This window comes from Myiozetetes cayanensis, unplaced genomic scaffold (assembly GCF_022539395.1).
Source record: "Myiozetetes cayanensis isolate MyiCay16 unplaced genomic scaffold, myiCay2020 scf13, whole genome shotgun sequence".
Lineage (NCBI taxonomy): Eukaryota > Metazoa > Chordata > Aves > Passeriformes > Tyrannidae > Myiozetetes > Myiozetetes cayanensis.
In genome coordinates, this window is record NW_026086937.1 from 23,170,707 (window position 1) to 23,196,671 (window position 25,965).

The 25,965-nt window shown below is 47.2% G+C and overlaps 3 protein-coding genes across 5 annotated transcripts in view; 2 read left to right on the forward strand and 1 right to left on the reverse strand.

The window, feature by feature from the left end:
* Positions 1-25,965, reverse strand: part of MED12L (mediator complex subunit 12L) — a 97,641-nt gene that overhangs the window by 43,701 nt on the left and 27,975 nt on the right.
* GPR87 (G protein-coupled receptor 87) lies at positions 7,017-8,605 on the forward strand. 2 transcript variants are annotated; one of them, XM_050307944.1, is made up of 2 exons: positions 7,017-7,050; positions 7,575-8,605. In XM_050307944.1, the coding sequence occupies exons 1-2, from the start codon at positions 7,017-7,019 to the stop codon at positions 8,603-8,605; spliced, it is 1,065 nt and encodes a 354-aa protein (XP_050163901.1). The 2 variants fall into 2 exon arrangements, with proteins under 2 accessions (XP_050163901.1, XP_050163902.1); XM_050307945.1 differs by having other exon boundaries at positions 7,593-8,605.
* P2RY14 (purinergic receptor P2Y14) lies at positions 17,116-25,689 on the forward strand. Of its 2 annotated transcripts, XM_050307950.1 has the most exons (3): positions 17,116-17,288; positions 20,968-21,056; positions 22,838-25,689. In XM_050307950.1, the coding sequence occupies exon 3, from the start codon at positions 22,856-22,858 to the stop codon at positions 23,867-23,869; it is 1,014 nt and encodes a 337-aa protein (XP_050163907.1). In that variant the 5' UTR covers positions 17,116-17,288; positions 20,968-21,056; positions 22,838-22,855; the 3' UTR covers positions 23,870-25,689. The 2 variants fall into 2 exon arrangements, with proteins under 2 accessions (XP_050163907.1, XP_050163909.1); XM_050307952.1 differs by lacking the exon at positions 20,968-21,056.

Genomic DNA, 25,965 nt, shown 5'->3' on the forward strand with positions numbered 1-25,965 from the left:
TCTCCCTCCCCAGCGAGGGCTGCCTGTCCCAGCTCAGCCCAGTGTCTCACCCCCTGCTCCCTCCCAGGCTGCCGGGGCCCCTCCAGGGCAGGGAGGGAGCAGGGAGACCAGCTCGCCCAGCACCTGCACCCCGCAGCCCGTCATGTGCCACACACACCCCTGCCAGCGGCTGCAGCTCCAGAGCTCCAGGGCATTGGGTGTCGGGACTGCCCTGGCCCCACAGCTGAGCCAGGGACACACACGGGCAGGGACACAGACAGGGAATGAGCACCAGGCCAGTGAGGCACCATCCAGAGCGTGTCCAACACCACAGCAGCCCTTCAGATGCTCCTTTCCACTGCCCTCAGCACAGAGCCTTGCAGGAGCCAGACCAGGAACCACTGATGGAGGACACTCCTCTTCATTTGTGACAAGTCCCTTGCTCACCTTCACACAGCAAAGTTCACAAAGAACCTCCTCTTTGACCCAGTGAGCACCAGGAGACGACAGCTGAGGCCCCTGTGATACAACTGTAACCTTACACTTGAACTGTGCAGTATTTACTAACAGTTTGGAACTGAGTGAATCTGCACCTGACACACACCAAGAGCTGTCAGCTCTGCAGGAACCCAGCCTGCAGCAGACACCAAACCCAGGGCTGCCAGGAAAGCACTATAGGAAGGAGGCAAAATTAATTCCTGCTTTTCATCAATCTCAGCCCTTTCCAAAATAAAAAATACCATAACATCTTAAAAAAAAAAAAATTAAAACATCACTCTGTCAGTTACCAGGAGTTGAGTTCCACACCTGACTAACAATGAACCTCTCACAAGGTTCTGCAGCAACCGCTGCATCTGTTTTTTCCTCAGGAAGTGTCAGTGACTATGAAAGGGACAACTGATGCTGAGCAATATAAATTGGACTTCTGTCACCTTCTATTATTTCAGTGCAGCAGCAGCCACTGCTGCTGTACAAAGAGCCAAGAGCAGCCAGAGCTGGGTGGGAGGAGGAGCAGCAGCTCTCACAGCCAGGACCCGACGCCCTGGGACTGGCAGCCTGTTCATTCCGAGAGCAGCAGAGTGGGGGAACTCTCTGGGCTATGCATGAAAAACCAGGGTTGCACCAGGCAGAACTTCTCCCAGATGTACCCCAAAATCCCCCTGTCCTTTTCCTTCCTCTTTCAAGCAGTGCTGCTGGTGCAAGTAGCTCACACTGTTGATTGTGCCACAGTAGGATATACCAGAGCACAAAGTAAAAGGCTGACAACAGCAGATGAGGATTTTTTGGTCCTTCTGTGATGTGAATTAGGATTGCATATAAAAAACAACTGCTGCAATGCCAAGTAAAATGCCTGGAAACGAGACTGGAATTACTGAAAGGTTTAAATGGCACTGGCTACATGCACATTTCAGTAGTTATTATGATTTCCCAAGCTATTTTCTCACAGGGTCCCCTGAGGGACCTGATAGATGCACAACAGCCAGAGCTCCAAAGGATGAAGGTGCAGTGCTACCAATCACACACCTGCATTTTTGTCTTTGTACCCCAGACAACATCTTGACTCTTTTAAAAGAAGTGTCATTATGAGATTTTTCACTTAATGTTTTTCGTTGCATAATACCAATAATCAAACCTAAAAGCTGATATTTTCAGCAAAAAGCTCTGACAAATCGAGCCTGGCACCCCAGTAAGCCATGGTCTGCTGGTGGGCTGCAGAGTGAAGCAGGAGTGGCACATGGCACTGGCAGTTGGCACTACCAAGGACCCACCTGCTCACCTGCACAGGAGCTTTGGGACCTCCACTTACACCTGACCCCGCTGAGGGATGGAACTGCATCTCATGTGGCACATTCTCAATGGGGGTGGGGTTCAAGGAAAGCCTCCCTGCAGCATAGCTGTACAGGGCTACAGCACAGCTCCCACTGCCAGCAGCTTTTGTACAACCAGAAAAAAAGGGCAGCAGCATCTTCTAGAAAGAAGCGAAGGAAACATTCCGGAGATAATCCTTTCCTCCTTGCTAATTAGAGACTGCCTTACTGACAAAACATTCATTATCCCAACTCTGCCAACCTCTGCCTTGTACTCTTTTTTTTTTTTTTTAAGAAAAATCACTAAAAGAGCAGCCAGCAATTGCAACCCAGCTCCTCTTGCACTGAGAGCAGCCACTCACCTGCTGCCCAGGTGAGACCAGCTCTGTTGGCAGATCTCTCCTAACTCCTCATGCAAAAGCCACTGCAGCCCATGGGAGCTGTGGAGCTGTACTTTGGCACTACAACACTCCTTCCACATCCCTTCAGCGGTACCAGTGAGGGCTGGGCCCTCTCAGAGCCCCTCCTGCACGCAGGACCTTGGCCAGCACACCTGGCCAGACCCACAGCAACTGCCAACGTTACCTGCTGCTTTTGGGCCGTGAACGCTGCACGTGCTGGTCATTAATGCAGCAAGGGATGGGGAGAATTCCTTCAGCATCATCTGGGAACCACGGTGCCTGTGCGAGAGGAAAGGGAATTCATGCAGCCTTAGGCTCTGCAAGAAGCTTAAAAGAGTCTTATGGTAACAATTAACAATAGTTACTAGATTTTGTAAGCTCTGCATAGAAAATCTGATTCAAAGTATGTAATACAATCCTTGAACTTTTGATGTGTTCAAAAGATGAAGAAAGTAAGAACTTGATAGCGCAGGTAGCACCCCCGTGCAGGGGATAATATGGGCTGTAATGATGCACTTGAAATTAGGAAAAAAATAATGGTTGCATTTGGATAAAATATTCCAAAACTGGTTATGAGAAAATTAGATTTGCCTAAATTATTTTTTAAAAGTGAGGAAATCATGTTATCCTAAGGGCATATCCCCCAAAATGAGAATTCTGCGTATTAGATGGTATTATCAAATGCAGTGTTGTGCTACCCCCAGTGCAGCCACTCCTGCACCTGTCCAATGAGTTACAGGTGCAAACAGGCTGTGAGATTTCAGTGTGGCACAGGAGGAGACAGGCACAGCAGAGTGAGCACACTGAGCTATCTGCTCTGACATCAGGTACATCCAGCCCAGGCACTGGAGCCACACGTGGCACTTGCAGCTGTCACAGCCAGAGGAGAGAGGAAGAGCAACCCACCCTGTCAGTCAGTGCCCGTGTCTGGGGACTCTGCAGGTTACAGGGACTCTTCTCTTGGGCACAGTGAATGTGGGGACAGTGTCCCCATCAGCAGCAGGTCCCAGTGCAGTGGAGCAGAGGGACAATCCTCCCACGTGCACTCCAACACGGATGTCAGCTCAGGGAGCTCTGTGCCCTGACCAACACCTGAAACCTCACCTGTCTTCTCCTGAAGACAAATGGATGGGACAGGGCAGGCACAGAAGGGGACCCTGGAGACACAGGAAACTGCTCCAGCAGAGGGAAGCCAGCAGCACTGCAGCTGGGCCAGGGCAGGATGCTGTGCTGCTCTGAGACATGTGAGAGGAGGCTGGAAATTAGGGGAAGTTTAAGGAGGAACCTGAAAACCCAGAAGGGGGTTTTATGCCAGATGCTGGAGAAGATGAGCAGCTTGCTGAGCAGACAGGTTCCTGTTTCTGGCCATGACTGAGCCGACAGGCACTGTGAGCTGCAGCAGGAGACAGTGACACACCAGTCCTTCCCTCTCAGCCTCTCTGCAATGCAGCCACTGAGCAGGCAGCATTCCTGGCACAGGGATCCTGCCCAGGCCAGCTGCACATCCCTCTGCCTCGCTCCAGAGACAGGGACAGCGGGGCCAAGGGCACAAAGTGCCCAGGGCTGTTCACACCCTGTCCCCAGCCGAGGCACAGGCTGGCTCTGGCACACGGGGTCTGGGCACCCCCCAGGCTCAGCCAGCAGCAGTGGGCACACAGGAGTGGGCACTCGGGGGCTCCCAGAGCGTGGTCGAGGCAGGGGCACCCCAGGAGCTCCCACCCCACCCCAGGCAGGGCCAAGGACTGGGATGTGCTGGCTACAAAAACCAATGAAGTGTGCAAAGCATGAGAGAGCAAGAGGTGTAACTCACTGATGTAAGAAGCAATTCCAACAGGAATTTCAGGTTATTCCACTGTGCCTTACCAGCACATTAACATACACCTTTCCCAAAAGGGAGAGGGACCATTTTTGACAGAGGCCTCCGAGGAAGGGAAAGGTGGCAGTGCCCCAGTTACTGGGACTGGGCTTGTAGTGAACAAGGCAAAGCACTGAGGAGGGTAAACAGATGCAGGCAAAGGAAAACATAGCATCAAGGCTTGGTCAGGGGATGCAGAGCAGAAGTGGGCTCGGGGGTCTCAGGGAATGTAGGACAGGAGCAGGCTGACACAGAAAGCAGTGTCACAGGCTCCATGTCTCTCCCTGCAGCAGCTTCATGCACACATGCTCTTACTCTGCAGCCCACACCAATGCTTTTTCCCCCTAAATCTTTACAAATAACTCCCTGTTTGTTTCTGACAGGCAACAGAAAAGAACGTGATTGCAGCCAGCCAACAGCAGACTTAATATCTGCCTCACATGTCTATTGCTGCATTAACTCTGTCATTTACCCAACCTTATGGTGATGAATGCAGAGGGACTGGCAAAAATCCACATATCAACAAGTTACGTGTTCAAATAAAAACCTCACTTAAGACTCTGCAGCTCCATGACCTAGAATAGCTGGTCTAGGTCGCAAAGAGAGTTTTCTGATTTTAAATAGTTGTAAATAAGATGAAGAATGAGCAATTAGATTTGAGGCTATACAATTTCTTTAAACAGGGAGGCAACTTCAAGCCTTAGTCACTAGAAAAACTTTATAGTCATTCCCTGCCCACCTGACACTGAAGTCTGCTATGCAGCCTGTTATTTCATTTCTTCTCTGAGGTTACAGTCATGCACATAAACCAGTCTGTTCACATCAGCAGCAAGAGATTACCTCATCAACCACCAACCAAGTGCAGAAGTTACAAGAAGTAAAATGTATGCTGGTTTACAAAGCTACTTGAAAAGAGGAGCAGCTTCTTGTGCATCTTCAAAGCCATCCAAGCAGAATATATTTGTACAGCAGACTGAGACAGCTGCTTTGGGTGAAATTGGGTGAGAAAAGTGTCCAGAGAACTGGGCAAGGAGAGGAAAGCCAGCCCTGCTGAACATGGAAATACCACATTCAAAAAAGTAAAAAAATCCACTATCAGAACACACAGTCAGTGAGCAATTACAAAATACCTAAATACTCCCTAAAGAGAAGACAGTCTTCATCTCCTGTTGCAAGAGAATGCATGAAAAACAGTGAATTCTCTACCTAGGATAACTTTGTTCCTCTGCAATGTAGTGGTGTTTGTCAGAGAGAACCAGAGCCCAGGGATGCACCAGCTCTGACTCAGACAAGCCTTGCTGACCTACCCCAGCATGTAAGCAACAAAGCCACACTGCTGAGTGCTCTGCCCAGCACAGCAACCCTCAGCCTGACAGACTGAGGCAGGAAACCATGGAAACACCCTTGGACAGGCGAGTCTGAGCAGGATCACGGCCGTGCATCCCACCCTCTGTCACACGAGCAGCCTGTGCAGCAGGACCACCACGCCAGTCCTTCCCTGCAGCTCCGCACAGCCCTGTTTGCTGAAGCCTTCAAAGCTCCAAACTGCAGCAGCACAGAGACCCTCAGTGTGCAACGAGGGCAGGTGGCTGCAGGTGTTGCCTCTCTCCTCCACCCCCTGCAGGCTCCAAAGGCTCTGCTGAGCTCAGCGGTGCCGGCACAGAGCGCTGCTCACAGGGCTCAGCTCGGGGACACAGGAGCCACCACCTGCTCTCCCTCGAATCCCAGGCAACACATCCTGGGATTCACTGACTTCTCTGGACTGAGGGTTTAGGATAGCATTTGCCTGAAGAGCCTGGGAACAAGGAGTTTTCCAGGGACCAGGAATTATGCAGACTTAAAAGGAGCTCTGAAAAGCAAGGAAATAAGTACCTTATTTGCATAAGGAGTTAGATATGCATCTTTTCACAAAATCACATATTCTTTTGATCTCGGTGCCTCCTGGGCAGAAAGGAGAGCTGCAAATCCTCAACAACAGCAAAACATGATGGGTAACTGCTGCTCAGACCTAGAGAAAACAAAATACCTACAACACCCCTGACAGTATCATTGCTGTCAGAGCCAACAGTGCCAGGCAAGAAGCCAGACTGATAACAAGGTTAAAATATCGGAATTAAAGTTTTTACTGATGTTTTCACACTCAGTGACTTGCTTTGGTGCCATCTAGTGCCACACAGCGAGGTTCTACGTGGGGATGGCACCTAAAAACAGGTTCAGATCTGCAAGAGGGCTGCAGGAATTCCACCATCTCCACATTCCCATGAGAGCAGTCAGGGCTGGTGGAATTGCTGAGATCCCAACCATTTTGCCAGTTTTCCTATCAAAACTTGTAAGCAGAAAGTGAAGCACAGAAAAATTACTGCATTTGCATACTGGTAAAAGAAAGCCCAATCTGGAGCACAGCCTTACAAACTGGTATTGGCAAAACCCCTTTGAAGAATGTCAAACATTGTTATGCCATCATGGCACAGGTGAGGTCCTGCAGGTTTGAGTGTTTCCCATGTGCCAGGTTCTGATGTGCTTTTCAAACCATCAGAAAGGAACAGCAAATTGCCACTTCCACCCCAACTTGGGGGATACATTAGGAAGTTATACACATATAATTATGCATGCAGTTTTTTACTTCAAGAAGTGAGAGATGATAAATTAAAAAAAAAAAATCCCACTCTTTGGCATTCATCACTGAAATGAGTGGGGATGGGGCAATGAAGACCCTGACAGCAGAACCACTGTGCAGTACCCAGAGACCAGCCCTCAACATGCCTCAGCCCCTCACTGGGAATTCCAGAGGCAGCTCCTTTCACAAAGTTCCTCTCCCTGTCAGGGAGGGGAAGGTGGGCTCTTCTGTTTTAAATTTGGATTTTTTTTCCCCAGAACATCGTCCTGGCACAGGCCCTGCTGCATCCTGGATCCACAGCTGCCAGTGGGACTTCTGAAGAGCATTTCAGCTGAAAACCTACAGCAGCACAAAGGATGGGGTACAATTTGTCCTATGGAAAACTGCCAGGTAAAATAACAATGGAATATAAATGATTGAGAAGTGTTTACGCTGTTACTGTCAGTTCCTACCAACATTTGAAAGAAATAAGTCATTTCAGTATGGGCCAGCCTGGTTTGGCTCACCAGCCAAGGTCAGAGGATAAACAACATGAAACAAAATGTACTGTCATTTTATGACAGAGTTTGTAAAAGTCTAAACTTTTTTCACAAACATTTACACATGAAATATTAAAATCCCCCAGAGACTGTGATTTTTAAATACATTTAAGTAAACTAAGTTTTAAATGAGCATTTTGATAGGCCTGAGGAGTCTTTCCAGAGCCCTGTCTCCTGACAAACATCATCTCAGCTCACAAGTGGCATTTTGTCAGGAAAGCCAAGAGCTGAGAACCCGCAGTTTTGATTCATGGTTCACCCAAGCAGCCTCTGGACTGCCCAGAGAGAGCACATTTCAGAGGGGACAATTTTAAAACGGCCCCATTTGTAAAACACCAGAAAAAGCTTTCAACTCCTTTTCCCTCCTCCCCACAGACGATCACCTCAGCCCAGACAACAGCTCCTCGCCCAACGCCAGCTCCCTGGGGAACTCCACGCGTGACGAGTTCACCACCATCGTCCTGCCCGTGCTCTACCTTGTCATCTTCCTGGCCAGCCTCCTGCTGAACGGCCTGGCAGTGTGGATTTTCTTCCACATCAGAAACAAAACCAGTTTCATATTTTACCTCAAAAACATCGTGGTCGCAGACCTGCTCATGACGCTGACGTTCCCGTTCAAGATCATCCAGGACTCGCGGCTGGGACCGTGGCACTTCAACTCCTTCCTGTGCCGCTACACCACGGTGCTGTTCTACGCCAACATGTACACCACCATCGTGTTCCTCGGCCTCATCAGCATCGACCGCTACCTGAAGGTGGTGAAGCCCTTCGGGGACTCCAGGATGTACAGCATCACCTTCACCAAGATCCTGTCGGCCTGCGTGTGGGTGGTGATGGCGTTCCTGGCGCTGCCAAACCTGATCCTCACCAACGGCTACCCCACCAGGAGAAACATCGACGACTGCCTGAAGCTGAAGTCCCCCCTGGGGGTCAAGTGGCACTCGGCCGTCATCTACATCAACACCTGCATGTTCGTAGTGGTGCTGATCGTGCTGATAGGGTGTTACATTGCCATCTCCAGGTACATTTACAAATCCAGCAAGCAGTTCATCAGCTCATCCAGCCGAAAGCGGAAGCACAACCAGAGCATAAGGGTTGTCGTGGCTGTGTTTTTCACCTGCTTTCTGCCCTATCATTTGTGTCGAATACCCTTTACTTTTAGTCATCTGGACAAAATTTTAGATGACTCTGCACATAAAATTTTGTATTATTGTAAGGAAATGACACTGTTCCTGTCCGCATGCAATGTCTGTCTGGATCCAATCATTTACTTTTTCATGTGTCGATCGTTCTCACGAAGGCTGTTCAGGAAATCCAACATGAGAACCAGGAGTGAGAGCATCAGGTCCCTCCAGAGTGTCAGGAGATCAGAGGTGCGCATCTACCACGAATACACTGATGTCTGAGGGCACCCACAGAGACTCTGCTCATTTGTGAGATTGTTTGTATATCATGTAAATAAAATGTCTCTTTGAGTATCTGACCATGGAACCTCATTAAGGAACATGCAGACACATTCAGCTTTTCTGTGTCAGCTTACCAACATCCATCTCAAATCCCATCCCCACAGGGATCAGGCTCACTCCAGGAAGGTTTGGGGCTGTTTCGGGAGGTCGGTTGGTTGGTTTGTTTAAAGGCCAACCTAAGGCTGTCTCAGCTCAGAAAATAACCCAGAGCTGCAGGAGGCTCCAGCCAGGATAGACATGCTCTGACCTCAGAGCAGGATCCAACAAGAGGGGTCGGCATCCCCAGGGTCCAGTGGATGGTGCCAAGTGAATGGGAGGGGAGAAGGTGGCACAGGCTCCTGGGCAGATTGTCAGGAACAGGCAGGTGCCCTGAGCAATCCCTGCTCACAGCCAGCCCTGGGATGTAGTGCAGCTGCACAGGCAGGAGATGGCAACAGTCCATCAGGCAGTGCCTTACATAGATAAGGACTGTCCTTCAATACAGGAAAAAAGTGTTTGACAAGAAAACCCTGAAAATTAGGCACTCAGATAACAAGATTAGATTCTGCACGAGAACATCTTTGATGAAGTTTTCTGCTGAAACAAGAATTCTTTCCTTTTTTTTTTTTTTTTAAAGTGCTAGTTTAGGTTTAGATTTTGTTTCATGAATAATTAAGAAACTGAAACATAAGTATGATAATATTTGAATTAATGAAAGTATTATAAAACTACTTACATTGTCCAGGGGAGAACATTTCTGGAAAGGAAGACAGGACATTTTGGATATTTATCCTACTTTAAATAAAAATACTTTAAATGGCTAAAATACCACAGATAAACCCTGTTTCCTAAGCAGTTCTGTAGAAAACTGTTCACACACACCCTCAAAGACTGGTTCTGGGACGAAATCTGCCATTTTGCACCCTAAGGGGTCCATGCACATACAAATCCATGTGAAGAGAACCATTTTGGGGACTGGGTGCCACAGTTTAAATTCCCATGAGCAGTAAATTGAATGGAATGATAATATTTGGTTCTGTACACAGACATTCCTAACCAAAGACTTTCCTCTTAGGTCTTATATGGTTAAAGTAAATCAAGACCAAGTGCTTCTGGCCTCCCTTTTACAGCTGCACAGCCCCGAGGGTTTATGGTTTGTTAAACTGTGCCTGACAATTCCTGTGTTAAATTCACAGTGACCTTTTCCCAGGTCGATGGTGGAATTCCCACACAACACCAGCAGAGCCCAAAGAGCCACTTCAGTGGAAAAATCCCTGTGTGTCCCTAGCCAGGGACACCAAGGGCAGGTGAGGAGGTGGCAGACCAGGTGTGCAGGGTCCAGGATCCGCCCTGGCACAGTGTGGAGCTGATGGTGCAGTGCAGGGATGGCTGCAAAAACACCACCAGATGGGCACCCACATCCCTTCAGCAGCTGTGTACCCTCCTGACAGCATGCACACATACCACCTTTCCCACTACACACTGATTTTTTAGCTAAAGGATGGATTTACACAGGATTTCCTCCTAGGAGAGACGGTACCGTTAATTCCTAATAAGAACTTCACACCAAAAAATCTATTACCCAAAGCAACCACACTCGGGTGTTGAGGTCATACCCTTCAAAGAACAGCCTGAAGAATGGTCCCCCCCTTTCCAGGGGACTAAAGGGATAAAGCAATCAATTGTTTCTGGAAAGGGCAGTGCCAGGAGTGGGGCATCCATATGAAATCTGGGAAGGGAAGACTCAGTCACACGCTCCCAGCACACAGGGCAGCCTCTGCTCTGCAGCCTGACAACTTGTGTGCAGACAACACTTCACTGGAAAATCACCCCAAAAGCAGTTTACTTTATCTGACATGCTGTATCTGTGATAATCCCCCATCACTGGTTTGTACACACACTCACATACAAAGCAGCTCTTTGAAGATGCTGCTTGTGAAATATTTTCCCAGGGCTAAAAATGAATTATGCAACAACATCCCAATTCCCAAATACCAAATAACTATATTTAATTTGTCCAGATTTGACATGGAATTTTGGTCCTTAAAAGTCCATCTTGAAAGAAAAAGGTACAAGGAAGTTTGTAGGGAAAGTCTCAGGCCCCAACCTACACTGTCATTTCAGAGAGCCACATCAGGGCAGACACAGATGTAAACTGTGGCTGTGCAGTCCCAGAGTACCATTTTTAACAGGAAACACAGTTTTCTGGCTGGAAGCACAACAGCAGATCTGACTCAAGAATGTAAAGAGCAATACTTGAACAACTGAACAATTCATGGACACTTGGGATTTTTTTCATTCAGTAAACTTTGCATTACAGTGTTTGTAATTCAAATTTAATTACATTTCACATACACTGATTGAATAGCCCAGTCAGAACTCTCCATGCTAGGGGTTTATTGTGATAGAAGTGTGATTTGAACTCGTACTCAGAGCCAGCTCCAGTCCTCAACTGGTGCAGGACTTTTGTCACTACATACATAATACCCTCTCCTTCTGAGGTTTCCTCTAGCAATGACATTTCCTGTGGCTTTCCACCAGTGCAGTTCACAGGAATCCTAAGAAAGGAAATTAAACCCACCCAAAGTTCTAGAAAAAAATTAAGATCCCTCTCTGCACTGGCACTCACCAGGCTCTCCTGATGGATTAAGCAGAGGGAACTGTGACCAGCGTGGGCACAGCGGGCTCACCCAGCCAGGCATTGGTGTTGGAAGCACAAAACAGGGCAGACAATGCAGAACTCGAGACGTGATGGAGCCCACAGTGCAAACGTGAAAACCGGATGGAGGTCTCGTGGTTTGTGTTACCCAGAAATGCTCTGTACAAACTAAGTCCACCACTTACCTATAAATATTCTGTACAACATACCCACAGGGAACAGAAGGTTGGACCACAATCCACTTTGCACAGTAGTGGTTCATAAGGCACAAGAAATACCCCACTTTTGCATCTAACTGGGGGATGAGAATTCAATGAAATTGCTGGGTCAGATCTACGAGTTCATCCTCCCCACCCTCCCCAGAAGAGACATCATTTGGTAAGTGTTGCCAAATATTAAACTTGTGATATTAAACTTGTGATTGCAATTGTGTTGGCAGTGTTCTATAGAGCTGCTCTGCAGTTAATGTATTTACCACCAGTAATCTAAAAGAACTGTATCTGTTGCATTCAATAACCTGTGCTATTCGTGACCCCCAGTGGCTCTTTTGAATGTGACCAGGCCTATCATTCACAGACCGTTCATCCACCTGGTGTCACACCCAGAGTTATGTTCTTGCAACATTAAACTGACAGTGGCAGCATTGCCATGGATAAATTACTGTAGAGATAAAAGTGTGCACCGACCCAGGAAAGGATAGAACAGGCCCAGAAATGTTGGAAGGATGAGAACAAATATAGTAGAGTGAATAGTACAGTGTATAAATCAGCTGAAAATAGAAAGAAGAAAATGTAAAGGAGTTATTTGTGCAGTTTTGGGAGCTTGTTTATCTTGTGAGCAGAAGGAAATCAGAAGTTCCCTATTTCCTGAAGAGGTTACAGATGTAGAATATAAGACTCTGAAGTCAGAAATGTGGTAATTAAAACATCATTGTCTTTCGAGAAAGAGCCATGGGAGAAATTGGAAAAATTATATAGATATTCTTTTAAATCAAAATGACCAACTAGAAATATACTGTCTATGGCTGAAAGACAAGAGGAACAGCTGCAGGAAAGTCTTGGTAAATTACTTGATCAAATCCCACACGAAGCATTCTCTAATTCAGACCAGCACAGCCTCATCCCTCAGCACCCTGCTGCCCCTCACGACGCCCCTAAGGCAGAATGTCTGCATCAGCAGTGCCATCTGAACACAGACAGGCCTGGTGAGTGAGCTCCAGACAGAGCCTTGTAAGGCACCAGAAGGCTGTTCCACAAGGATGCACAGACATCCACTCATCAGCTGAACAAAACTGAGCAGAAAAGCTTTGCTGGCAGGTTTGATGGGGCAAAAACCCCAACCAGAAGCCCTGCAATACTTTTGTAATTAGCCAGCCTTCTAGGGGGATTATCCTAGCAAAATATTTGTCTTGTTCATCCTGCTTTTCCCCAATCCAGTAGGATCTGTGCGGTTTCACATTCAGCAGGGCTGGAAGCACTGCCATCTCTGTTAGCAGCTCTGCTGATGGCACAGATAACATCCCCAGCCGCAGATGTCTCTACACCTGGCAGTGGTTTGGTGTAAGAGCCTGCATTCAGAACACAGCTCAGAACCTGTCAGCCCCACTCCTGCCAGCAAAAGCTGCAGAGCTGCCACTCCACACCTGAAGGACCAAATGACCCCCAACCCTTCTGTCACCAGACGTGCTCTGGCACACTGGCAGTGTCCTCCCCTCTCAGGCTCTGGGACAGAAGTCCATCAACAGGACCATACGAAAGGATTTGAGGACCATACAAAGGCCCTGAGCTCAGACAAAGCGTTAAAAAGCTTCTCTTATTAAAACAGCCAGCAGAAGGGAACTTTAGATTTTGGAGAAAGAAGTAGACTTGTAGGACTGAAGGTAAAAGGCATTATCAGTTTGTTCTTAAGCCACCAAAGGTACATGGTACAGAGCAGGGTTTTCTGGCAACCCCTTCACTGCTTGCTTTCTAAACCTCTGGAAACAGCAGCAGTATCTTTAGATCCTTAAACACTCAATCTGGCTGGCATTTTGGAAAAATACCCATGTTTGTATAACAGAGCGACCCCTTGGTTTGCCCTGGTGTTTGCCCAGAGTCATTCCAGCGGGGTGAAGCTGTACACAGAGCTGAGGAGCCCCACCCGCCCCTTAAGCTCTTAATCCTCTGCCCTGGACAACTGCTTACTTCTCACTGCAAAAAATTATCTGTGCTGCAATGTTTAATCCATCACAGGACGGCAGCTTACACTGGAAAACACTGCACTGCCCCTTCCCTTGGGACTTCCCATGCTCCTCAGAGTGCACACTTCCCTTCCTCGCCGCAGGCAGCAACTCTGACTGACATACGTGGGTTTAGTTCAACAATTCTAAAAAAGTTTCAACCAGGAATGACATTTTAAACCAAAAAGCACAGCCATGCCATAGGAAATCCTACAACAACAGAATTTCAAATTACAAAGTATAAAACCACTCACATACGACTTTTGATCAACTCCACTGCCAACAGTCTGTCAGGACTGTTCAAATTAGGTATCCAACTTGAGAGCACATGGAGTGTTTTGTTTCATTTGTATTTGGGTTGTGTTTTAAGCAAAAGGATCGTCACCAGAAAAGCCAAACTATAAAAAAAAGTCAAAAATAATATGTCAGATGAAAGCACAGTGTGAGGGAGACAGGCAACATCCCCATCAGGCCAGATGTGGGATGGCTGTTTACAGCCTTGGACATTTAACATGGAAAGGTGCATTTTAAGGTTTTCCTCCTCTACCTCAAAGCACTAACACACACAAAGTTGTGTTCTTCACACACCAGTGAAAGCAAACACCATTATCTTTATTTCCTCCTGGGCAATGAAGCTGGTGAGTTACAGAGCTGCTGCAAGCCTGAGCACCACGGTCCCATGGCCCATCCAGAGACCCCACTCCAATTATTTCAAAATACTCTGGGTTCCACACTCCAAAAATGTTTTTCAAAGCACAGGAAACAACACTGGACAGTGACAGAACTAAATCCCAACTTCTGACTTTAACCTAAGGAAATCTCCCCTCTAGAAACAAGGAACATACCCTTTTGCTCAGGGGCAGGCTGTGTCCAGCAGCTGTCCTGACCCCTCATCCTGGGGGGGCAATACCATCACATGAGTAGAGCCAAACAAAAACTGTTCTAAAAGCATCTCACGAAATGTCAGTGGGAATTGCTCTGAACGTCACAGGACCAGGCACAGCAACCAGGACTGACAGCAGGGCATGCGGAGAAGGGGCGTGCGATTTCCCTGGAGCATCGGCTCTGCTGTTTGCTGTGGCCCTGGAAAGCCAGCCAGCCTTCCCAGCACAAACCTGAGCCCCCAGAAAGCAACCGCTGGAAATCCACTGCAGCACATGCTGCCATTGATCCAATTTACTCAGTGTAAACGACTTACATCGTATTCCAAAGCAGCGATAAATACTGCACCGGTGTTGTTTTCCTCAGAGTGAAGTCAGCACAACGGAACAGTTTGTTAAACATTCCCACAGCCCACCAGGGCTCACATCCACCAGCCCCAGGAGTGCCCACCCCCAGAGCTGCAGCACAGGGTCCAAGGCAAGGAGAGGCAGCAGGAATGTGCCGTGCCCGAGCTGTCCGATGCACCCACATGCATCCAAACCGCTACGATCTAAATTGGTTTATCTACTTTACAACTTCACAGCCCCATTTCTAGGTGGCACAAGAGCAACTCAGGATCTGATCTGAGACCCCAGGAAAGGAACTGGGTATCAGAGACCACTGAGAACCTCTTTTAAGCCAGGTGGAATTTTCCAAGTCAGACTCCCCATTCAAATCCAGTCTTTCAAATAGGGAATAATAAACAGGCAATCAAACCCCGGAAATGCACCCCACATGGATGTTACCCCAGCAGAGGCCAGCCCTGCAGTGACACATTTACCGTATTAGACCATAGGAAAAGCCACTTCCATCACACAGAGGTTGGCAGTCTGACCCAAAATGTTGGTTGCAGGCTCAAGTTGTGATTTTTCTGATGAATCAGCAAAAAAGCTTATTCAGCTCTTTGCAAAATTCGCAAATACTTGAAATAATGGGAAGAACTCATAAATGCTTCAGTTATTTTCTTCAAATTTCCCTTTCACTGAGTCTCTGAACACTGACCCCCTTCAACAGAAGTTGTGGAGTGCTGCATGTAGAATGAGAAGTGCCCAGGGGAGGCAGAGATTTCATCAAGGTTGGGGGACAATTCTGCTTTGCCAGAAGGTCCTCTGACCCTTTATTCTATATTTCTCTTTTAAACTCAATTGTCTTGGCCAAACTGCAATTCTCTTCCTCTCCTGCAAGGATTCCATCTGGACACAAATGGAACATTGCTTATTTTAATTTTAGGCTTAGATGCGGAAGCTATTGGCAAAAGTTTGTTGTAGGTCACACTATGAAAGCTGACCCTGGTCCCAAAAGGGATATTGAGGCTTCTGCTGCTGCTGCTTCTGGGGAGAGGAAGCACAGAAATAAGGAGGGGGGTAGGAGTAGAAAAAAAAGTTCAACTTTTGGGGTTTTTTAGAATTAATTACAAGCTCTGTCTCAGAGGGCCAAAGGTTTTTAAAGCCAAAGCCTTATCTGACCTATTCCTCTTGTCCTTACTTCACGAAACGACCATGGGGTGGATGGAAAGAAATGTAAAGTTTGGCTGACTGGTGCCTTCTGGGAAAAGTCTGGGAAGCCTCATGCACTGTCCTGCCTGATCCATAAACCAACAACCAAACCCATCACCCCAAAGCCAAGAACTGACCGCTACAGCTTGAGCTGGGAGTCTCAGAAATGAGAGAGGGCAAGAGTGCTCACAAAAATGTACAGACAATTTTGCCTCTCGAGATATCCCCTATTGCACTGAGAGAGATTCAGTGAAATTTGGAGAAAGGAAGGAACTAGAGGTTCAAGTTAACATGCACTGGTTCCAAGGAAAGGATGTTCACATGGCATCAACACATTAGCAGAAGGTACATTTGTTTCTCTGTGCTTTTGGGCCCTCCTTGTATACAGATAAACCCTCACAAAAAGGAATGCCCATGAGGAATTGTATATTTACTGGAGGGTTTGGGTAACACACTGTCAAGCAAAGCTCAAGTCATGCACTAGATGTTTATCAGCTCCAAGATACACAATTTACATATTTCATTTATTTTAAAATAAACATTTAAACCTCAATTTGTCTCCCCAAACCTCAGCTCCCTCTCAGAATATACTCCTTTCCCATATCCACAAAGAAGGTATTAGTGTCTCTATTACTGTACATTTTCACTAGTTCTGTGCTTGATATCAAAGCCTCCCAGTAAGCTATTGAGAGCAATAGCACAGGAGGAAGCCAGGCAGGTGATTAGGATTAAAAGAAAAGAACAGGACAAAAAAAAAAAAAAAAAGGAGAGAGAGAAAAAACAGCCAACCACCAAAGACCCGTGAGGTATCCCCAGAATCCATCTCCCAGTCGGAGCATGCCCTGGGCAGGCACCATGCAAGCCCGTGGCTCCGGTTCAGAGCCCTCCCATGCATGGAGCAGCAGGATGCGTCACAGGAAAGGTCGCAGCCAGCCCTGGGAACAGTTTAGGAAAAGCAAACTCCAGCCCTGCCGCTCAGACGGCTCACTGCTGTGCCAGCTGCACTTGTGTCTCTGCTGAAGCTGCTCAGCAGCGATCTCCCGGAATAGCCCCGGGCAGCTGCAGCTCCAGCTGGGCAGGGCACGGCCCCCCAGCCCTTCCCCTTTCTGCTCTGAAATCCCCCCGAGCGGGGAGCGCGGATCGCGGACCCCGCACAGCCCCTGCCGGCAGCGCGGACGGGGCGCGGGGCCGGGACAGGACCGGGACCAGGACAGGACCGGGACCGCCTAACATTTCCAGCTGCAGCTTCCTGGCCGTTTTCCGTGCCAGGGCAGCTGCGAAGGGCTCGCTCTGTGCCCATGTATCACAGCTGAAGAGGAGCCACGCGTGCCATCCCTCACTTCTGTCCAGGTGAGACGCCGCCTTCCATCACCTGTTTCTGCCCCTGCCAGCGTTCCAAATGCCCTCGGTTATTTTTAATTAACTGCCACCGCGATTTCATTTTTTAAATTGGCAAATAAGGTGAACATCTATCCACGCGTTCTGCAAACCACTAACAATTTAGAGCACAAAGGAGCAGTTGTAACTCACTACAGAAACTACTCCTCACCTGCGAGGCTGAGCCAGCACAGGTGGAGGACACATAGGCAAGGATTCCTCTTGTCTGTCTTTAGAAAAATATCTTTTCTTAGCAACTACTTTTGTTTTAATTTATGACTGAGGAAATGTAACTATATAAAACTCGTAGTTTAAAACATCAGAAGTAGAATTTAGAGTAAAATATTTAAATGACAAATTTTATTATTAGAATATTAAAGGGAACAATTTCATTCTTTGAACCGCATTTTACTACTTTAAAAAAAAACAGTTTTACGATAACAAATCTACTGATTATTAAAATGCTTTATTGACCTAGTGCCCTGATTTTAGCTAGGGCAGAGTTCATTTTCTCCCAGTAGCTGGTACACAGCTGTGCTTGGGTTTGGAATGAGAACAACCCTGATGGTTTAGCTGTAGCTGAGCAGCGCTTGCACCAAGTCAAGAACTCTCCTGCTTCTCGTGCCCTGCCAGCTCAGAGGGGCATAAGGAGCTGGGGTGGGCACTGCCAGGACAGCTGACCCACCACTTGTTTTTCTTGGGGTTTATTTCTCTCTCTTGGTTATTCTCCTTTTCATTACAATATTTTTGTCATTATATTTCAGTTCTTAAACTGTTCTTTCTGATCCTAACACTTCCTCTCACATCTACCACTCCAACACAGTAATTAGGAGATAGGAAAGACTTCAGTGGGGAAATTTTGAGGCTTAATTCAAACAAAATTAATATTTAAGCTAGACCTGAAAATGATACTACATGCAAAGAGCTCAAAGCATTGTCCAAGTTTCCATGTGAGTATCAGGGTTTGCACAGACACCTCACAGGCTCCAACCTTTTAATGCTAAAAGCTTGTGGGCTCAGAATAATGCAGACCCTCATCTAAAAATCAGAAACAAAAAGAGAATGAAAAAATTAGCTTATCAGAAAAACAAAGCTGTTGAATTTCAGATTTCAAGAGAACATAGGGACTGCTAGACAGTAAGAAGAAATGAAACAATTACTGGTGGGTTTTGCAGAACAGAAATACAGTTCTGCCCTTGAGGTGTCCGGATGCTGTGGCCAAAGGAGCCCACGCTGCCCTCGAGAGCCATGGCTTTACCAGGAAATGCACAACCTAATCTGCACTGCTCTGTGTACCTGCTGGCCCTCCTGCCGTGTCCTTCAGAGCACGTGCCAGGAGAACATCACCTGTGATCCAATCAATGCAATACCTGTGGCCACCGACTGCTGCCTCCTCACTGCAGCATCCCGGAGTTTGACTTTCTGGATCTGTTAATGTGTACAGAGCCGTTCACACTTCTGCTCTTCCCCTTGCTAACTGCAGCTGCAGACAGGACACACCAACAGTATCACCAGGCTCACAGGGACTGCTACTCGTGGGGCCACAGCCACAGTGACATTCACAGGCCACGCATCCATTCTCAGGCACTGTCAGAGGGGGCACGGTGCTCACCAGCACTCCGAGGACAGGCACGGCTCGCTCGGCCCTCTGTCCTTACACACCACCCCTGAGGGGGCTGGAAGGCACAGTGGTGGGGAACTGAGACCCTGCAGAGGTCACTCTGCACTGACTGACCCCCTTCCCTGCCACACCGCAGGAGGGGAGCACCAGCACCACATCTGATGCCACTGCAGTTGCTCCCTTGCTGCTTCCTGCAGTGGGAATGCGATTTTAATTCTTCATCCTAATTCATCCTTCATCATCCTAATTCCACTCTTCACCCCATTTCCCTCCACTATGACAAACAAGAACAACTACCACTCAACACACCCTTTTCAGGCACTAAAATAGCCCACAGTGTATTTTGCATACCTTTATTCTCTTAAGTATTAAAACCCAGACATTGCCCTATGACAAATGGCATAATAACAACAGTAAATAAGCAAAATGTTAGTCTCTTGACAAACTTGCAACACATCAAATGTACCAGCATATCTCCACAGTCACGACAAGCACTGCCCTCCAGAGGAGATGAGCAATTCCAGCCAGGCACCCTGAGCATCTCTCCACCTGGCACCCACCCCACAGGCTGCCAGGCAGGGCTCGTCCGTGGGGATGCAGAGAAGGGTCAGAGCAGCCCTGGGCAAGCACAGATCAAGACCTGCCCCGGTGCCCTGAGGGAGAGGGTTCCCCTCAGCCAGCCCCTGCCTGGCCCTGACCCCCAGCCAGGCCCCTGGGGAGTGGGGACAGCACCCCACAGCTCCCAGCCTGTGCTCCTGAGCCTTGCCCCTTCTGACACCCACAGGGAGACCCACAGCAGCTTTCTCACTGGATTGCACCAGCATCCAGCACTGCAGGTTTGCCCAGTACCAACATTCCCACCACATCAGAGACAAAATCTTAAAACTAGGTTCTTCTGTTAGCACACTCAGCACAATTTGCAATAGCTGTGGTGTGTGTTGTTCTTCCTGCATCTCTAGCTTCCTCCTAACATCAGAGATACCATCAGGCACGATCATCTCCCCTGATTAACTCCATTTCGCAGTTCAAAAAAGATTTCTGGTGACGGTGACCACTGTCACCAGTTCCTGACCCAGTAATTGCATTGTTTGTTTATTTATCAGGCAGCTGCATTTGTTTCCGTAAATAGCTCAAATGTGCACTTGGTACTACAGAATTTTTGGTAAATGTACAGAAAATAAAAGAAAACCGGTTTGTAAAGATTATTCTTACGTTCAGTAAATCAGCCACAAACTCTGAAAATTGACAGCCAAGTTACACAATTCTCAGCCAAGTTCAAGAATTGCCTTAATGGTACTGGGGACAGCCAGGGGACAGTGCAAGAGTTTGACCTCAGAAGGGACTGAGCACTTCTAATGGTTTATGCTACTTCCCTTTTTGTGTGTTTTGCCAAGACACCACCATTTACAAGCTGAGAAAGTTCAAAGCTTTTCTGTATTTTACCAAATCAATCTAGTTTATCCAGTGGATCGAGTTTGCTGGGTTTGCACAACCAGTTGACATTATTTACACAAATCAATACACTTTATGCTGGCCCAGGCATTCTGGGCAAGAACTGCTGCTTGAGTACAAAAGGCTGTTTGTGACACCCAAAAGCTGGCACTAACGTGTACCCTCTGCCTCACACCAGCAGCAGCTGCAGGACACCCTGCAGGGGACAGGCCAGTGACGGGACAGTGCTCACTGCCCCTGCTGAGCCACCCACAGCAGTAGGACAGGGCCTTCCAGAAAGAGCCAGGTGTGACGAGGTGACAGAGAGAGCAGGTAACACTGATCGTGAAGATGAACGTTGCAGTGCACAGCAGGGGCCACAGGGGCCTCCAGCCTTACCCATGCACTGACGGGCTTAGGTTGACTATGACTGCTCCATGGCTCTGCCCCTGACCAGTTCTGGAGTCCTGGCACATCTGAAGCCCTGTCTGAGTACTGGTTCTGAGATGGTCCAAGCAGGTGTTGCACTGCAGGAGCCCCTCAGCACTGTCACACTGCCCTGTGTCACAATAAAAGATCATCTTCCTGTCTCCCCCCCAGGAACCACAGCAAGAACAGAGGCCCCATGCCCAAGGATGGACAGTGCTCCAGACCCTTAGCAAAGCACCACAGCAGGCAGGGCAGACAAGGTAAGGACTTGCCAATGATCCAGAAAGATGTCCAGAGTCTGGCTTGGACTGTGGCTCCCTCTCAGCACAGACAGTTGCTAAATATGCTGGTATCAAATGAAAAATTTGTCTAGGCTGTTCTCCATGCTGCACAGACACAACAGACTTTACTAAGACTTCATATCTCCAATGACACAGTTCTGAAATAATCTTTTGTTCTGTGATGCCTCAGCACAAAACATGCTTCATGAACTTCCTAAGCCATTTAATATCTGCTCCAAAATCCAAGCATAGGAAGACCCACCTGTGGGTTCCTTACTTTAGAAAACCCTACAGACCAGAACAATTTCTAAACACACCACGTGCAGAGAGAGGATCCTGCTGAGACAGCCTGGCAAGAGGAAAGGAACAGGGACACAGCAGAAAGAATAGTTTGTAAACACAGTGTGTTACTATTTAAATAAAAATCGCCATTTGCTATTGGTGCCTTTTCAGCAGGTCCTAATTTCAGCAGTATCACCCCAAACTTGACCCATTAACCTCCCAACCCTAACACATCTATTCACATGGCAGTTGTAACATCCTCTCTCCACATCATGTTTTTCCTTTAAAACCCCAACCAAACAAAAACAAATGCCTTGATGACTAGAACTGAAACAAAGACAGGATGGCCACTGCTCCAAAGGGAGGAGTCCCAGGCAGGGGCTGAGGGCCAGCTGTGGGTGTGCTCAGGGTAACACCTGCTCTGTCACTTCTGCTCATGCACGCAGGTTCCAGAGCACACAAAAGCTGATCAGCCTTTAGAGCGTCCCTAAGAGGGACAGAAAACAATACACCAAAGGACACAATTTGACTCATTTGAGACAAAATGTTCATTTCTAGTTATTGCAAGGCTGCATTCTGGTCTCAGCTTGCTCCACGGAGACATCACCTACTGACTTGGAATTGGGGATAATAGCAAAGTCTATTTTCTAAAAGATGTGGTTTTTCTCAGCTACAAGGCACATATTTTCCAGTTACCCAGGGTTTCCCTTGCCAATTAGAGCAGCATTATATTTATATCTATGTAGGTTCTGCCCTCCCCAGAGAGGATAATACACCCCCGCAAACATTCTGGCAAAGCAAAGCAGACAGCAGACGTGATTTCTTCTTGGAGATCCTCTAGAATGCAGATCTGACTGACTTGAGCAGCCAGCTGTAGCTCCCACGTTACACTGACCCACAGACACCCTCCTGTGTGCCAGGCTGCTGGAAGCTGAAAGCAAACTGCCAGCTGCACACACGGCTTCCTTGCAAGGGAATGTCAGGAAATGTGGGCACATACCAGGGATCTCCATCTTCACTAACATTAGAGGAGTTCTTACAGAACACTTTGACCAGGAGTATTTGTATCTCTCATGCCTCCTGGTAAACCACTGCTAAAAATACAAACTGGTCCTTAAATACATCCCATCAACCCTTTGTGTCACCAGATCCCTGTGCACCAGTCCCAGTTCACAGCATGTGAACTCGTGCCCAGTAAAGGGGCAGCCAGGGCTGGAAGGCAATGGGTTAAAGTCAGAGAAGCAAATGGATCCTCTCTGTTCAAAGCAGCAGCGTGCCCTTGAACATCACCAGACAGTGAAATGCCACCACTTGGAAAAATACTCTGCACCACTGCTGGGAATGCTGTGGTGTGGGAGCGTGGTCATTTCTGAGAGGCAGGCCAAGTTTATTTGGAAGTAAGAGTAGAAAACTTACAGTGATTAACAGAAAGCCCAGCATCACTCTGTCCTACTGAGATCCTCTTTCTCTGCCTCTAGGAACGAAGGCACTGTAGGATGTTCAACACCAGCACAGACTCCTTGGGAAACAACTGCAGCCACCGCACAGCAGTAACTACAACAGTCATTCCACTGCTCTACTCCTTCATCTTCCTCACAGGGCTCTTGCTGAATGCCCTGGCAGCCTGGGTCTTCCTGTACGTTTCCAGCACAAAGAGTTTTATTGTCTATCTCAAAAACATCGCCGTGGCCGATCTCCTCATGAGCCTGACGTTCCCTTTCAAAATCCTCGCTGATTCAGAAATTGCACCTCCAGAGCTCAACCTGTTTGTGTGCAGATACTCTGCAGTTGTGTTCTACATGAACATGTACATTGGAATCAGCTTTTTCGGCCTCATAGGGTTTGACAGATACTACAAAATTGTAAAACCTTTGTTCACCTCCTTTGTTCACACAGTGAACTACAGCAAGGTGGTCTCTATAATCATATGGCTGTTGTTAATGCTTATATCATTTCCAAATATGATTTTAACTAATGAAATCACTAAAGACAATTATTCTAGAAAATGTATAGGTCTTAAAAGTGAGCTTGGCAGACAGTGGCACACAGCAACAACTTATATTTGCACAGGGATTTTCTGGGTTGTTTTTGTTCTGCTAATCATATTTTACACTGCTATATCCAAAAAAATATACAGCTCTTACAAAAAATTCCGAAGGAGCTCAGACATGGCCAAGAGAAAAACCAGCCGGAACATTTTCAGCATCATGTTTGTGTTTGTCATTTGTTTTGTGCCCTACCACCTTTGCAGGACCCCATACACCCTGAGCCAGACCAGCTCCCAGTTCACCTGCCAGTCCCAAAAATCACTGTACTATGCCAAGGAGTTCACTCTGGTGCTGTCTGCTGCCAACGTCTGCCTTGACCCCATTATTTATTTCTTCCTCTGCCTCCCCTTTAAAGAAAAGCTGTATCAAAAACTGCATCTCAAGCTGAAAGCTTCAAGTGAGGTTGAAATTTCTAAATCCAGAAGATCAAATACACTTCGGGAAAGTATAAACATCTTGTAGTTTCAGGTCTGCACAATTATGCACGTTTCAGGAAGTCATTCATGAATGCCAATGTCCCAAAGAACCTTAGCAGATGAGAACCAGCAACAAACAAAAGAGGTTTCAACACAAAACACCAAGTGCTGTTTCTCTGTGTATATATATATATATATAACCATTACTGCATGTGCCAATACATTCACCATGTGCTGTTTCAGCTGACGCTGTGATTGCGTCAGGATGTGACACAACCCATCTGGATCTTAAAAGCAGAGAGAGAAGTACCTGGAATGGCATGTTCTGGAGCTCCAGGCCATGGGTCTCGGAAAGGATCACCCAAAAGACCCAAAACTAAACCAATTTTCTGCTGTTTCTCACAAAGCCAGGCACGACACACAACAGCCACCAAAGCAGCCTGACAGCCCTGGGAACACCCAACAGCTCCACCTCGACCAGGGCAGAGCCCCAGGGAGCAACATGAGGATGGTCAGTACGAGTCTCTCAGAATTGGCCTCCACCTGCCCACCCAAGGGGACTGAGACTGGGCAGGGAACCTCACTCATTTATCTAGTGGGTCATAGAGCAAAGGGTTGGTGGCAATGCGCAGCTTAAGAAAGGATTCTATGCCAACAACTGGGAGGAAGAGGGGGGAAGACTTCATTAAACAGACTCTGGAGGCTCTGCCCTCTAAGCAAGGGAGCCAACCTGCTGGGGAAGGGAATCTGGTGCTTTGTAGAAGATCTTTTGTCATTTATGGCAAAAACATTCAGTTCCCTACATGGCAGGGCTTGGTATTTGCCTACGTAAATCTACATAATTGTGGCTGTGAAAGATCACTGGCACAGGCAGAAAAAAACACTTCCCCAATATATATTTGAATAACTTTTTAATTGCTGTGCAGGCTTTGAAAACATCATTTATATTGCTTCCTCACCCCAGCAGATTACTGATATTAGAACAACAAGAATCTACATGCAGGCACCAGGGAAAGGGTGGCGATCAACACCCTTGTTCAAACGGATGCTACACATAATTCACGTTGAAAAAAATCCTCCTCCAAGAGCTTCACTAGTCAAGAAACGCTCCTGTGCCCCTGCTCCTGCTCCAAACCCACCCTGTGAGTGACAAGTCCCAAATAACACCAGTGTCAAACCAAGCCCTTGCTCCATCTCCCCAGCCTTGCTCTTCACTTTGCTGGATGAACTGAAGCCAATATTTTTTCAGCACTGGGTAAATTAATCCTTTCACATCTTTCCCAGCACATCATGCCTCAGATACCCCAAGCCAGCTCTTTACACACCCAATGAACTCACATTCACATGTCTGTTCTCCTAAAACACCTCTGCAGAAAGGGCAGACTGTTTCACAGTAAAGGCTTACCCAACTGTCCCATACTTTGTCTTTTTAGACCTGAAAGTTTCCTGAGTTGTAAACTGACTACAGAAAAAGGGAGAACAACAGACAAAGACACAGAGACAGAAACAACTGACAGTGGTGCAGTTTGGGTTTAAAAAAAATCCCTACAAGTATGGCAAGATCAGCTTTGCATAAGCAGAACACCAAAAAATGAGCCCATGTTTGCTCACAACTGGACATGGGATCATTCCGGATCACGACGTTTTGCAAACATTTTGACAAATATGGTCTGAACTTTCAGCTTATGACTAAATGTAACACCAGACATTCTTCATCTGTTCCTTCCCAAAGCTCTGATACGGGGTTTGTAAATTCCTGTGGATTCTCAACTACAACCAAGTGTCACCAGTCAGTTTCAGTATTGCTGTCAGTACCTCACCCTGCATGGTGTCAGACCTTTTCTCACGGCATACCAAAACCAAAATAAAAATATTCCTTCTACTTCCCTAATGTGTCTTTTTTTATTTTTAATGGTGCTTGGCAAATGTCCAAAGGTTTAGAATATTAACTGAGATCAGTTTATTAACTGAGAATCCCTACATGCCTTCAAATTAACACATAAGAGTGGAACTCTAAAGCAAACACTCACGAGATTCCCAAAACCTGGAATTTCATGCCAGTATATTACAATGAGTGAGGACTAACTACATTGCAAAATCCTGATTCCAGACAGACTTTAAATGTAAAATATATGGGGGTTA

Excerpts from the sequence above, each read along its gene's own strand:
- GPR87 (XM_050307944.1), top strand. The coding sequence starts at position 7,017 with ATGGGGTACAATTTGTCCTATGGAAAACTGCCAG. Across the intron at positions 7,051-7,574 it reads GTCCTATGGAAAACTGCCAG|ACGATCACCTCAGCCCAGAC; the intron begins GTAAAATAACAA and ends TCCTCCCCACAG.
- P2RY14 (XM_050307950.1), top strand. The coding sequence starts at position 22,856 with ATGTTCAACACCAGCACAGACTCCTTGGGAAACAACTGCAGCCACCGC.